Source organism: Schistocerca nitens, chromosome 8, assembly GCF_023898315.1.
Source record: "Schistocerca nitens isolate TAMUIC-IGC-003100 chromosome 8, iqSchNite1.1, whole genome shotgun sequence".
In the NCBI taxonomy this organism is placed as follows: domain Eukaryota; kingdom Metazoa; phylum Arthropoda; class Insecta; order Orthoptera; family Acrididae; genus Schistocerca; species Schistocerca nitens.
Genome location: NC_064621.1, coordinates 555,147,905 through 555,162,754, shown reverse-complemented (window position 1 = coordinate 555,162,754; position 14,850 = coordinate 555,147,905). Strand labels below are relative to the sequence as shown.

The 14,850-nt window shown below is 45.5% G+C and overlaps 1 protein-coding gene across 1 annotated transcript in view; it reads left to right on the top strand.

The window, feature by feature from the left end:
- Positions 1 to 14,850, top strand: part of LOC126198468 (dehydrogenase/reductase SDR family member on chromosome X) — a 63,954-nt gene that overhangs the window by 44,628 nt on the left and 4,476 nt on the right. Inside the window, exon 5 of the mRNA XM_049934813.1 lies at positions 7,812 to 8,013. Within this exon, the coding sequence (XP_049790770.1) occupies positions 7,812 to 8,013 (202 nt within the window). The remainder of the gene's footprint in view (positions 1 to 7,811; positions 8,014 to 14,850) is intronic.

The following is a 14,850-nucleotide window of genomic DNA, read 5'->3' as shown; positions in this document are numbered from 1 at the left end:
CACAGTCGGCGGCGCTCCAGGCGTGCGACCGACTAGGGGACATCCCAGTGTCTATTGTCCCGCATCTGGCACAGAATAGGACGCATGGGTGTTATTTCTCATCGGGACCTCCTGCTGCAATCTGATGAGGAGCTCAGGGCCAACCTGGAGCGCCGAGGCGTGCATTTCGTCCGGCGAGTTCAGCGCGGCCCCAAAGACCGTCGCATCGACACTGGAGCCTTTATCCTCGCCTTCGAGGGGGACGTTCTCCCAGAGAAGGTAAAGGTGATGTGCTACCGGTGCGACGTGCGACCTTACGTCCCGCCTCCTATGCGCTGCTTTCGGTGTTTGCGCTTTGGGCACATGTCGTTACGGTGTGAGGCTGAGCCCCTTTGTGGCGATTGTGGAAGTCCTCTTCGTGAGGAACATACATGCACCCCACCACCTCGGTGCGTCAATTGTCCTGGCATCCACTCGCCTAGATCTTTAGACTGCCCCGCGTATCAGGAGGAGAAGAAGATTCAAGAATTAAAAACTTTGGATCGTCTCTCTTATTCTGAGGCCAGGAAGAAGTACGACCGCCTCCATCCCGTGACGTTGGCAACTTCGTTTGCCTCAGTCATGTCCACTCCTTCCGCAGTATCCTCACACCTCTCCTGTCCCCCCTCCACCTCCTCATCCCATCCGGGGTCTATGCCTCCGCCTCCCAAATCCCTCCCTTCCAAATCATCCTCCCTCGCGGCCCCTGCCCCCCTCTGCCCCGGGGGCCACCCTTCCCCTCCTCCCCCTCCGCCACCTGAGAAGCGATCCTCTTCTCAGGCGTTCATCGGGGAAACGTTCCGGACCCCGGCTTCTGAGGTCCGGCGTTCCAACACGGACCCTGCGCATGAGGACCTTCTTCGGGTCCAACCAACCATCCCCGTGCCTCATCGGACTTCCAAGAAGAAATCTTTATCCCCCTCACCACCCCGGCGCGTTTCGTCTGACGCTCCATCCGTGAGTCGCTGCTCCTGGCCGTCCTCAGTTTCGCCGGGACGCTCTGCTGCCAGGCGCTCAGCTGGCCTCTCGTCGGCAAATGATGCTGCCCCTCCTACGCAACCCGGGAAAGCGGCCGCCGCTGGCGACGACTCGATGGAACAGGATCCGCCTCCCGCCGTTTGTAGCGTTGTTCCCTCGAAACCTGGCACTCCGCGGCCGTCAAGGTGACCAGTTCTTCACCAGTTTCATTCCCCCTCTTTTCTGACGAGCGATGGCTTTGTTACATTGGAACATAAGAGGTATTCGATCTAATCGGGAGGAATTACAACTGCTCCTCCGCCTGCACTGTCCGCTCGTCCTTGGTCTCCAGGAAACCAGGTTGCGCCCAACTGACCGTATTGCTTTTACCCATTATACCTCGGAGCGGTCTGACCTCACCCCTGTGGACGGTATTCCAGCTCATGGTGGGGTCATGTTGCTCATTCGGGACGATGTCTATTACCATCCCATCCCATTGACCACCCCACTCCAAGCAATAGCTGTCCGTATTACTCTTTCGGCCTTTCCTTTTTCCGTTTATACCGTCTACACTCCATCGTCATCTGCAGTTAGTCGGGCTGACATGATGCACCTGATTGTTCAGCTTCCTCCGCCGTTTTTATTGTCTGGCGACTTCAATGCCCATCATCCCCTTTGGGGATCTCCTGCATCCTGTCAGAGAGGCTCCCTCTTGGCGGATGTCTTCAACCATCTCAATCTTGTCTGCCTCAATACTGGTGCCCCGACTTTCCTCTCGGACTCTACTCATACCTACTCCCACTTGGACCTCTCGATCTGTTCTACCACTCTTTCCCGTCGGTTCGAGTGGTATGTCCTTTCTGACACCTATTCGAGCGACCACTTCCCCTGTGTCGTTCGTCTCCTGCACCACACCCCATCCCCATGTCCTTCGAGCTGGAACATACCGAAAGCTGCCGGCCGAAGTGGCCGTGCAGTTAAAGGCGCTGCAGTCTGGAACTGCGAGACCGCTACGGTCGCAGGTTCGAATCCTGCCTCGGGCATGGATGTTTGTGATGTCCTTAGGTTAGTTAGGTTTAACTAGTTCTAGGGGACTAATGACCTCAGCAGTTGAGTCCCATAGTGCTCAGAGCCATTTTGAACCATACCGAAAGCTGACTGGGGACTTTACTCCTCCCTGGCGACCTTTCCGGACCACGATTTTCTCAGTTGTGACAGTCAGGTCGAATACCTCACGGCTGTTATCATCAATGCTGCCAAACGTTCCATTCCTCGTACTGCCTCTTCTTCACGTCGTGTTTCCGTCCCCTGGTGGAATGAGGCTTGTCGAGACGCTATCCGTGCTCTACGACGTGCTTTACGCACCTTTCGCCGCCATCCTACGTTGGCGAATTGTATTCGATACAAACGACTCTGAGCGCAATGCCGTAGAGTCATCAAAGACAGCAAAAAAGCTTGTTGGGCCTCTTTCACCAGCTCCTTTAACAGTTTTACTCCCTCTTCTGTCGTTTGGGGTGGCCTGCGCCGGCTGTCGGGCATTAAGGCCCACTCCTCGGTACCTGGCCTGACCTCAGGTAATGAGGTCCTTGTTGATCCTGTGGCTGTCTCCAACGCCTTCGGCCGCTTTTTCGCGGAGGTTTCGAGCTCCGCCCATTACCACCCTGCCTTCCTTCCCAGGAAAGAGGCAGAAGAGGCTCAGCGACTTTCCTTCCACTCACTGAATCTGGAAACTTATAATGCCCCCTTTACTATGCGGGAACTCGAACGTGCACTTGCACTGTCCCGGTCCTCTGCTCCGGGGCCAGATGCCATTCACGTTCAGATGCTGGCACACCTTTCTCCGGCAGGCAAAAGCTTCCTTCTTAATACCTACAATCGTGTCTGGACCGAAGGTCAAGTCCCCATGCGTTGGCATGACGCCGTCGTTGTTCCTATACCCAAACCTGGGAAGGATAGACACCTTCCTTCTAGTTACCGCCCCATTTCTCTTACAAGCTGTGTCTGTAAGGTGATGTAGTGCATGGTTAACGCTCGGTTAGTTAGGATTCTTGAATCTCGACGGCTGCTTACCAATGTTCAATGCGGCTTTCATCGCCGCCGCTCCGCTGTTGACCACCTTGTGACCTTGTGGACATTCATCATGAACAACGTTTTGCGAAAGTGCCAAACGGTAGCAGTGTTCTTCGATTTGGAGAAGGCTTATGATACCTGTTGGAGAGGAGGTACCCTCCGCACTATGCACAGGTGGGGTCTACGTGGTCGCCTGCCCCTTTTTATCGCCTCCAGGGGAACGGAGTGCCTCAGGGCTCCGTCTTGAGCGTAGCCCTTTTTGCCATAGCGATCAATCCAATTATGGATTGCATTCCACCTAATGTCTCGGACTCTCTTTTTGTCGATGACTTCGCGATCTACTGCAGTGCCCAGCGAACATGCTTCCTGGAGCGCTGCCTTCATCATTGTCTAGACAGCCTATACTCATGGAGTGTGGCAAATGGCTTCCGGTTCTCTGAAGAGAAGACGGTTTGCATAAACTTTTGGCGATATAAAGCGTTCCTTCCGCCATCCTTACATCTTGGTCCCGTTGTTCTCCCATTCGTGGAAACAACTAAGTTTCTAGAGCTCACACTGGACAGGAAACTTTGTTGGTCTCCGCACGTCTCTTATTTGGCTGCCCGTTGTACATGTTCCCTTAATGTCCTCAGAGTTCTTAGTGGTTCATCTTGGGGAGCGGATCGCACTGTCCTGCTTCGCTTGTATCGGTCCATAGTCGGATCGAAGCTGGATTATGGGAGCCTCGTCTACTCGGCCATCCCTCTTACGCCGTCTCAACTCCATCCACCATAGGGGGTTACGTCTTGCGACCGGAGCTTTCTACACTAGTCCCGTCGAGAGTTTATGCTGAAGCTGCCGAATTACCATTGACCTACCGGCGCGATGTACTGCTTTGTCGGTATGCCTGCTGGCTGTTGTCAATGCCCGACCACCCCTCATATCAGTCCTTCTTCGCCGATTCTCTCGCTATCAGTACGGGTTGTATGTGTCTGCCCTGCTGCCCCCTGGAGTCCGCTTTCGTCGCCTGCTTCGACAATTGGATTTTGCCCTCCCTACCACCTACTACTTAAAGTAGTAAAGGAGTTTTGCTATTTGGGGAGCAAAATAACTGATGATGGTCGAAGTAGAGAGGATATAAAATGTAGACTGGCAATGGCAAGGAAAGCGTTTCTGAAGAAGAGAAATTTGTTAACATCGAGTATAGATTTAAGTGTCAGGAAGTCATTTATGAAAGTATTTGTATGGAGTGTAGCCATGTATGGAAGTGAAACATGGACGATAAATAGTTTGGACAAGAAGAGAATAGAAGCTTTCGAAATGTGGTGCTACAGAAGAATGCTGAAGATTAGATGGGTAGATCACATAACTAATGAGGAAGTATTGAATAGGATTGGGGAGAAGAGAAGTTTGTGGCACAACTTGACCAGAAGACGGGATCGGTTGGTAGGACATGTTCTGAGGCATCAAGGGATCACCAATTTAGTATTGGAGGGCAGCGTGGAGGGTAAAAATCGTAGAGGGAGACAAAGAGATGAATACACTAAGCAGATTCAGAAGGATGTAGGTTGCAGTAGGTACTGGGAGATGAAGAAGCTTGCACAGGATAGAGTAGCATGGAGAGCTGCATCAAACCAGTCTCAGGACTGAAGACCACAACAACAACAACAATAACACCTTCAGAGAGGGTGAGAGCCTGACACCACCTCGGCTCCAGGCTCCGGTTCATGTTTATCTCAACCTCAGCTCGCTCCCGAAGGAGGGTACTCCAGCTGCAGTGTATTGCTCACGGTTTGTCAAACTTCGTGCGCGACTTGCCGGTCACACCTTTATTTACACTGATGGCTCCAAAACTGATGATGGTGTCGGCTGTGCCTTTGTCGTCGGGGCCGTCACCTTTAAATACCGGCTCCTCGACCAGTGTTCCAGCTTTACGGCTGAGCTTTTTGCTCTCCATCAGGCCGTTCAGTATGCCCGCCGCCACCGCCATTCATCGTATGTACTCTGCTCTGATTCACTCGGTGCTCTTCAGAGCCTTGGAGCTCCATATCCGGTCCATCCCTTGGTGCAACGGATCCAGCAGTCCCTCCATTCTTTTGCTGAGGGTGGCTCTCCTGTCAGCTTTTTGTGGGTTCCCGGCCATGTAGGAGTGCCTGGGAATGAGGCTGCTGATGCTGCAGCCAAGGCTGCAGTCCTCCTGCCTCGGCCAGCCTCCCATTGTGTCCCGTCATCTGACGTTAGTGGGGTTCTTTGTAAGAGGCTTCTGTCGTTGTGGTGGCATACTTGGTCCTCACTTCAAGGAAACAAGCTCCGGGCAGTAAAACCGTTCCCAACTGCTTGGACAACCTCCTCCCGACCATCTCGGCGAGAAGAGGTCCTCCTGACCAGGTTGCGGATTGGGCATTGCCGGTTTAGCCACCGCTACCTGCTCTCCGGTGACCCAGGCCTGCAGTGCCCTTGTGGTCATGCATTAACAGTGCGCCATGTTTTATTGTCGTGTCCCCGTTTTAGTCAATCTCGTGTTGTCCTGTCTCTGCCATCTACTTTACAGGATATTTTAGCAGATGACGCTCGAGCAGCTGCTCGTTTTCTTCGTTTCATTACTTTGACCGGATTGTCCAAAGACATCCGACTCTTTCACTTATTTTATCTGCATCTTTGTAAGAACTTTCTGGTGTCCCCCCCCCCCCCCCCCCCCCTTGAGTTTTACTAGATTCTATGTGCTGTAACAATTGTGACTGGGCGCTAATGACCTCAGTAGTTGAGCGCCCTTAAACTCCAAAAAAAAAAAAGTTCTGAGCAAAGAAGGGAAAGCAGAAAGGTGGAAGGAATATATAGAGGGTCTATACAAGGGCGATGTACTTGAGGACAATATAATGGAAATGGAAGAGGATGTAGATGAAGATGATTTGGGAGATATGATACTGTGAGAACAGTTTGACAGAGCACTGAAAGACCTGAGTCGAAACAAGGCCCCGGGAGTAGAAAACATTCCATTGGAACTACTGACAGCCTTGGGAGTGCCAGTCCTGACAAAACTCTACCATCTGGTGAGCAGGATGTATGAGACAGGCGAAATACCCTCAGACTTCAAGAAGAATATAATAATTCCAATCCCAAAGAAAGCAGGTGTTGACAGATGTGAAAATTACCGAACTATCAGTTTAATAAGCCACAGCTGCAAAATACTAACGCGAATTGTTTACAGACGAATGGAAAAACTGGTAGAAGCGGACCTCGGGGAAGATCAGTTTGGATTCCGTAGAAATATTGGAACACGTTAGGCAATACTGACCCTACGACTTATCTTAGAAGCTAGATTAGGGAAAGGCAAACATATGTTTCTAGCATTTGTAGACTTAGAGAAAGCTTTTGACAATGTTGACTGGAATACTCTCTTTCAAATTCTGAAGGTGGCAGGGGTAAAATATAGGGAGCGAAAGGCTATTTACAATTTGTATAGAAAGCAGATGGCAGTTAAAAGAGTAGAGAGGCATGAAAGGGAAGCAGTGGTTGGGAAGGGAAGTGAGACAGGGTTGTAGCCTCTCCCAGATGTTATTCAATCTGTATATTGAGCAAGCAGTAATGGAAACAAAAAAAAAAAAAAATTCGGAGTAGGTATTAAAATCCATGGAGAAGAAATAAAAATGTTGAGGTTCGCTGATGACATTGTAATTCTGTCAGAGACAGCAAAGGACTTGGAACAGCAGTTGAACGGAATGGACAGTTTCTTGAAAGGAGGATATAAGATGAACACCAACAAAAGCAAAATTAGGATAATGGAATGTAGTCTAATTACGTTGGGTGATGCTGAAGGAATTAGTTTAGGAAATGAGACACTGAAAGTAGTAAAGGAGTTTGCTATTTTGGGAGCAAAATAACTGATGATGGTCGAAGTAGAGAGGATATAAAATGTCGACTGGCAATGGCAAGGAAAGCATTTCTAAAGAAGATAAATTTTTTAACATAAAGTATAGATTTAAGTGTCAGGAAGTCGTTCCTGAAATTGTTTTTATGGAGCATAGCCATGTATGGAAGTGAAACATGGACGATAAATAGTTTGGTCAAGAAGAATAGCTTTCGAAATGTGGTGCTACAGAAGAATGCTGAAGATTAGATGGGTAGATCACATAACTAAAATGAGGAAGTACTGAATAGGATTGGGGAGAAGAGAAGCTTGTGGCACAACTTGACCAGAAGAAGGGATCGATTGGTAGGACATGTTCTGAGGCATCAGGGGATCACAAATTTAGTACTGGAGGGCAGCGTGGAGGGTAAAAATCGTAGAGGGAGACAAAGAGATGAATACACTAAGCAGATTCAGAAGGATATAGGTTGCAGTTGGTACTGGGAGGCGAAGAAGCTTGCACAGGATAGAGTAGAATGGAGGGCTGCATCAAACCAGTCTCAGGACTGAAGACCACAACACCAACTACTATAGAGCTGTGCTATAGACAATGGCTTACCTAACAGTAAAAGAAAATTAAGATGTTGTGAAGTAGGGATTTTATTTTTCAGATATATGGTTTTCAATATTGTGATTCAATATGTTGTGTAAATATGTATAAGTGTTGCATATGGAAGATAAGTTTTTTAATGGAACATTGTGACTGTTGCAAAACAGCAGCAGTCTCCCTCGCATTAATTTATGGCTGACTTTGTAGCCCTTCTGTTAACCGCGTAAGAGTTTTATTATTGTAATTAATGTAGCTGGAAGTACACATCAGATTTTGTACAAATAGTTTCTGTTTAACAATGTTGTGTTGTACTTCTTTTTTTTTTTACAGGGAGATGTATGTTGCAAGTGAGGCATATGCTCAGAGCAAACTGGCTCAGCTTCTTTTCACCAAAAAACTGGAGTCTTTACTGAGAGAAAGTGATTCTCACGTTCAGGTGCATGCAGTTCATCCTGGTGTGGTTAATACAGATCTTTTTAATGACACCACATTGAAAAAAATATTCCCATGGGTACCTCCACTTTTGTTCAAGGTAAGACCTTTTCGATGCAGAAGTAGGATACGATTAATGAGGGTGGTTGGATAAGTTAGGTAAATTTCCATGAAATAATGGAACATTTTTGTTGAGTCTTCGCAGTTTGTAAGCTTGATTATTCCAAGGATCATATGAAGAATTTCAACTATGTTCAGCATACAGTTAATTGGTAACAGCCTTCTGGTTGTGTCAGTGTGTCAACTGTGACTGAAGATGGAGAAAACCAAGTTTTGTGCTGTCAATAACATGTTCATTTGAAGGATTGGACTGCTACACAAATAAAGGCAGAATTGTATGACGTTTAAGTAGACTCTGCACCGTCACTGAAGACCATTTACTTTAAGATTAATGAATTTAAACTTGCTTGGACAAGTACTGAAGACGAAGTGAGCTCAGGCTGTCCAGTTGAGCCGGCCCGAGTGGCCGAGCGGTTCTAAGCGCTACAGTCTGGAACCGCGCGACGGCTACGTTCGCCGGTTCGAATTCTGCCTCGGGCATGGATGTGTGTGATGCCCTTAGGTTAGTTAGGTTTAAGTAGTTCTGAGTTCTAGGGGACTGATTACCTCAGAAGTTAAGTCCCATAGTGCTTAGAGCCATTTGAACCATTTTGTCCAGTTGAGGTTACCACAAAGGAAACCATTGACAAAATCTATGAAATGGTAATGAAAGACTGCCAAATAAAATTGTGTGAGATTGCTGAGACTGTTGGCATTCCAACTGAATGAGTGAATAATATACTGCAAAGGGAATTGGCTGTGAAAAAGCTGTGTGAGAGATTGGTTCGTGATTGCTCAGTCAATCAAAAGTACATAAAATACAATGGATTCCCAAGGAATAATCCTCATAGATTACTTGGAAAAGGGCGGAATCGTAATTGGACGCTATTGTGTGTCATTGGTGGATCGTTTGAAACCTGTGTTGGCTGAAAAACATGTATTTACACAAAAAGGTGCTTTTTTGCCAGGATAGTGCCCCATTCGACAAGTCAGCAATAGCAATGGCTAAAATTCTTGACTTGGGCTTTTGAATTTGTTCTTCATCCATGCTACTCACATGACTGAGCCACAAGTGAATTTTTCCTGTGACTTGTCTACGAAACACTTTTTTTCTGTTGCTTTTTACCCTTACTTCTGTACATAGTCTCCTTTGAGGGATATATATACTTGGTGCAGCAGTCCAGCAGCCTTTTCATCTCATTTAAAAAATAGGTTTTGTCAAATGCTACAAAATACTCATTGACTGCAGCTGTCACTTCTCATCTAATGAAAATTTATTCCAAGCAAGCCAAAGTTTAAAGTTGTGGGGTGGAACTGTGCTCCACATAAATTGCTCTTTCACCAAGACATAGATCTTTTTTTCCATCCAAAAAAAGTTACAAATGATCCAACGATGAAGCATAATAGGGTCCCTTTATTGTTCTGCATTTCTCCAAGTAATCTATGAGGATTATTCCTTGGGAATCTCAAAAAAAGTCACCATCACCTTACCATGTGACAAAATGGTCTTTGCATTCTTCGGTACACTTTAGTCGGCCTTTGTCCCTTGTTTTGACTTTGGCATGTAATGATGTATACATTGTTAAAGTGTCAGGATTGGTGAGGAAGGGAAAGCAGTGGGCACCCGTTGGGGTGAAGATGTCACATGCTTTAAGAGCATGGTTATTTAATGCAGTAAGAAAGAAAGAAAGGCAGGCCTAGACAAGTCGCCGAAACTGAAAGGGCAACTGCCCAAGAGAGCAGGATAGGAGAGCTTCTGGTCGGGTCAGAAGCTGCCAGCAGAAGAGAGCGGACAGTGTGTCCACTCCCAGCGGCTGACCGCGGTTCCAGCCCCATGTGACCACCTCCAACCCTCCCTATTGGACAGCCAAGTTGTAGACACACAGTTTGATAGCATTACCTCATCAGCAACATGGAGTTTAGCTGCTGATGGTTCAACACGTGAGTTTCAAAGTGGTTCTGTCCTGTTTTGCACAACATGACTGATACGCTGCAACTAGCGGCCAGGCATGAAGCATTGACAAACATAAAGTGAAAAATAAAATCAGATTTTTATACTATTCAATCTATTCAGTAATGGCCCCCACTGTACACCATGTTTCATCAACATTCACAAATCTGCACAAATAGTCTTGCAGATTGTGATTAAACATCACCAGATATTGTGTTGAAGTGTTGTGCCAGACGTGCTTTTGGTTGACTGTGAGCAATTACACTCCTCACCTCACAGCTTCTTCATAGCCAATTGTCCATGCAGGATATTAAGCACCAACTCGGTTGAGATGCATACAATCTCGGCAATCTCACCAATATTTATTTGGCAGTCTAACATTATCATGTCACGGATTTTGTCAATGATTTCCTTTGTGGTGGTGAACTCAGTTTGACGGCTGGACTGCTCTTTGTCTTCAGTGCTTGTCTGGCCATGTTCAAATTCATTAATCCAGAAGTAAATGGTCTTCAGTGATGATGCAGAGTCCATGTAAACTTCATCCAATTCTGTTTTGATTTGTGTGACAGTCCAACCCTTCAAATGAACATGTTTATTGATAGCACGAAACTTGATTTTCTTCATTTCCAATCACATTTGACACTGACAAATTCAAAAGGCTGTCAACAATGAACTGTGTGCTGTACATTATTGAAATTCTTTGTATGATCCTTGAAATAATAAAGCTTACCAACAGTGGAGGCACAAAAAAAATATTGCATTCTTTCATGGAAATCTACCAGACATGAAAATCATCCTCATAATACATATGCATTTGGCAACCTCATTTAACAACCAATTTAGGGAATTGACGTTAAAAGATTAGAAAACGTCATGCAATAGTAAAATTTGTTACCTGCAGAATGGAGAAATTGCAGTCAGAAGTGTTATACAAGCTGAGAAGATAAAATGGAAACAGAATGTCAAAGCCAGTGCATGTAAAGAAGACAATAAGTAAGAACAGGTATTTTGGAACACTGTAAATAAACAAAAATTTTGTGCCAGAATGAGATTTTCACTCTGCAGCAGTGTGTGCGCTGATATGAAACTTTCTGGCAGATTAAAACTGTGTGCCGGACTGAGACTCGAACTCGGGACCTTTGCTTTTCGCGGGCAACTGCTCTACCAACTGAGCTACCCAAGCACGACTCACGCAGAAGTAAAACTGTGAAGACGGGGCACGAGTTGTGCTTGGGTAGCTCTGTTGGTAGAGCAGTTGCCCGTGAAAAGCAAAGGTCCCGAGTTCGAGTCTCGGTCCGGCACACAGTTTTAATCTGCCGGGAAGCTTCAAAAAATTTTGTGAAATACGTACAAAGGGCTGTCAAAGTATAAAGAAAACTTATTACAGAGGCAGCTGAGAAAAATCAAGAGCTCAAAGAAGCAAGAACCAAACTGTAAAAGGGCACAAGTATCACAGCCTAGTGCTTCGCACAAAGAACTGCAGTATCTACACAGCTGGAAGAGAAATGACAGTCTAGATTGTGTGCTGTACCTGGTGTTCTCCACTCCCACTGTAAAAAGCAGTCAAGACGTTGTGCTCCATACACAATACTACTCTCTCCTGTACATTCACCTGGTTTAGCAGAGTGCTCTGACAGCAGCAGCTCTACTATGAATATTCTGCTTGTAAATTTCCTGAAACATTGTTCTCTAAATGAATTTAAGCACATTGACTATCATGGCAAAAAAAAGAGCTGCTCCCAGAAGCTCAATTAATCCATTTACACATTCTGGATTGTCATCTCATGCATAGTCCATCTTGGCCACTGAAATCTAAAGAAGAAATATTTTGGTGGGAGTAGAAACTTCTGCTCTTATGTTACTGATGACATTACTCATTGTTATTAGTCAGTTCCTAGTTTACATATTGATAAGCATACTCGAAAATACAGTCCATGTCTTCATTTTAATTGCATCACTATTTGTTCTGGTCTTCATTGTAGATAAATTTGCTAGTAATAAAAGGAAGCTCAGTGATAGAGAACTTTGGCATCTAACTAATGTGGACAAACAAAATGAAATGAGTTATGAACAAATTCTCAGATAGTGTAAGTTTGTGCAAACCATCTTAAAGTGGGTATTCAGAGGCAGATGATAGTAATGGAATAAAGATGATGATCACTTTGGTGTGATAGGATGCACCACAAACAACACTGATGGGTGGAGCAAAATACCTAAAGAACTACAAGGTAACTTTTCTTATGTAGAAACCATACTTGCTACAGAGAACAAAGAACATCCAACAAAGATGTGCAGAGCATGTACTTCCAGAGAAACATCACAAATTGCATTACTATTTTTTGATTTGTGAAGAATGCTTGTTTCTCTTTGTAGAAGAGTGATTAAAAACCTTAGTTTATCAACAAAACTTGATTTTTTGTTAAGATTTCTGATACAGTGGATACAGTTTATTCCGAAAGTAAACATAAGTTGTATTACCTTTTCTGTGTACTTTGAAGGTACTGTAGTCTTGAAATGAAAATGATAATTATGGTATACCAACCCTAATCAATTACCTACGCATATTACTGATGCCCACAACATGTAGTACACAGGTATTTGCTACCCAGTTTGATGTAGCAATTCCCTTTGTATGAGTTAATTTGTAGTTGGTGCCAACAGTCAGCTGGTCAGCTATGAGAATTCATAGTTGACAGGCAATATGTTGAGCTAAATAGTCACTTTTATTCTGATATTGGTTTCCATGAGTGCCAGCAGTGCATGAAGGACATCATAAATTTAGTTTTTCCTGTGCCATTACGTTTAGCAGAAAGTTATCAACCCTGTAATCTGCCATGATAATAGAAAGAGTAGTTCTGCATGGTACCTCAGCAGACTAGAAACTGTCACCAGGTGAGGTGTCACAGTAGTAAGATATTAAACTTGTATTTGGGAATCCAGATTTATGTTTTCCACATTTTCCGTAAGTTGCGTAAGGCAAGTGCCAGAAGGGTTCCTTAGGACCGCAGCTCGTTTCCTTCCCCGATCTGTGTGTGGTCTCTTTCTTTAAAGACCTCTCATCAACAGTATGTTAAACTCTGAAACATCCTGCCTTTCTTAAAACTGTAACATATGTAATAAATAAACTGGCATTGATGATTTTCTACCATACACAATTAGTTCACAACTAGTTCCAGCCTTCTAGGCCAGTCTAAATTGACAACTTGGACATTAGCTTTGGCTGTTCCCCCCCCCCCCCCCCCCCCACACACACACACACACGTACATTCACACAAGCTAGCATACTCTTGCACACATGATCACCATCTCTGGCAACTTGGACTGGAATGTAATGGTGTTGTGGAACAAAAACAGCAGTCTGGAGGGGCAAAGAAGGGATGGCAGGGAATGGGTGGGGGGGAGAAGATTGCTGTCTGGTGGAGCATGTGGGGACTAGATGGAGTCACAACAAGACTGCTACCAGGCACAGTGTTGGGAGGCTGTGGGGCAGTGAGTTGGGAGAGGCAGTGGTAAATGAGAGTATCAGGGAAGGGGAACTACGGGCATGTGCATTGGCAGATGGCGGCACACAATGAGGGAGAGGGGATGTGAATAAGGGAAGATATAAGACAGATGGGGAGGGTGTGGGGCAGTAGGTTATTGTAGGTTGAGCCTGGGCTAGAAAGTGTTGTAAGGATAACTTCCATCTGCACAGTTCAGCAAAGCTGTTGGTAGAGGGGAGGCTCCAGATTGTCCGGGTTGTGGAGCAGCCTTTCAAATAAAGCATGTTACGTCCTGCTGCATGTTGTGCCACAGTGTGGTAAGCTTTGTTCTTGGCCACAGTTTGGCAGTCGCCATTCCAACTGGTGAACAGTTGGTTGGTAGTCATACCAATATAAAAAGCTGTGCAATTATTGCAGCAGAGCTGGTGTGCAACGTGGTTGCTTTCACAAATGGCCTGGCCTCTGTAGGGGTAGAATAAGCATGTGTCAGGACTGGAATAGAAAGAGCTGGGTGGGTGGATTGGGAGAATCTTTCACCTGGGTCTTCCACAGAGATATGATCTCTGTGGCAAGAAGTTGGGATTGGGAGTGGCATAGGGATGGACTAAGATGTTTTGAAGGTGGGTGGGTGATGGAACACTGCTTTTGGAGGGGTGGGAAGGATCTTGAGTAGGATTCTCGTCATTTCAGGACATGATGGTAGGTAATCAAAGCCCTGGCAAAGGATGTGGTACAGTTGTTCCAGTCCGTGGTGGTATTGGGTGACAAAGGGGCACTCCTTTGTAGCTGATTCTTGGGGTTGGTAGGAGGTTTAGGGGTGTGTGGGCAAATGGTGTGGGAGATCTGTTTGCGAGCTAGGTCTGGGAGTTAGTGCCTGTCTGTGTAGACCTTGGTGAGACTTTCAGCTTACTGGATAAGGGAGTTCTTGTCCCTGCAGATATGCCATCCGTGAGTGATCATTTTGTTTAGATGAGATGAGATGAGATTAATTATTCATTCCGTAGACCCACAAACGAGGGGATCCTCCTGGGTGTGGAACATGTCAGATAAACACATTACAAAAATGTAGTTAAAAAAACTTGAGTTTCATTAATTTTAATGATCCTCAGTCAGTAAACAGTAAAATTATGTACCTTAATTAAAATTAAACTTCTAATATTTACAGGTTTAATACTTACATCTGCTTTCATTAAATCCATCATTCACACAGTTGCTTGTTGCTTGGCTATTACAACCAAGCATTCTCAAAAATTAAAGTATAATAAATTTGCATTAAAATGGTCTACTGCACTTGAGAAGTTCATGGATGGAATAGGAGTTGGCCACCAAAATTTCTTTTAAATTATGTTTAAAGTGTGCCTTGTGTGAAACTAAACTCTTAATGGTTGCTGGTAACTTATTGAAA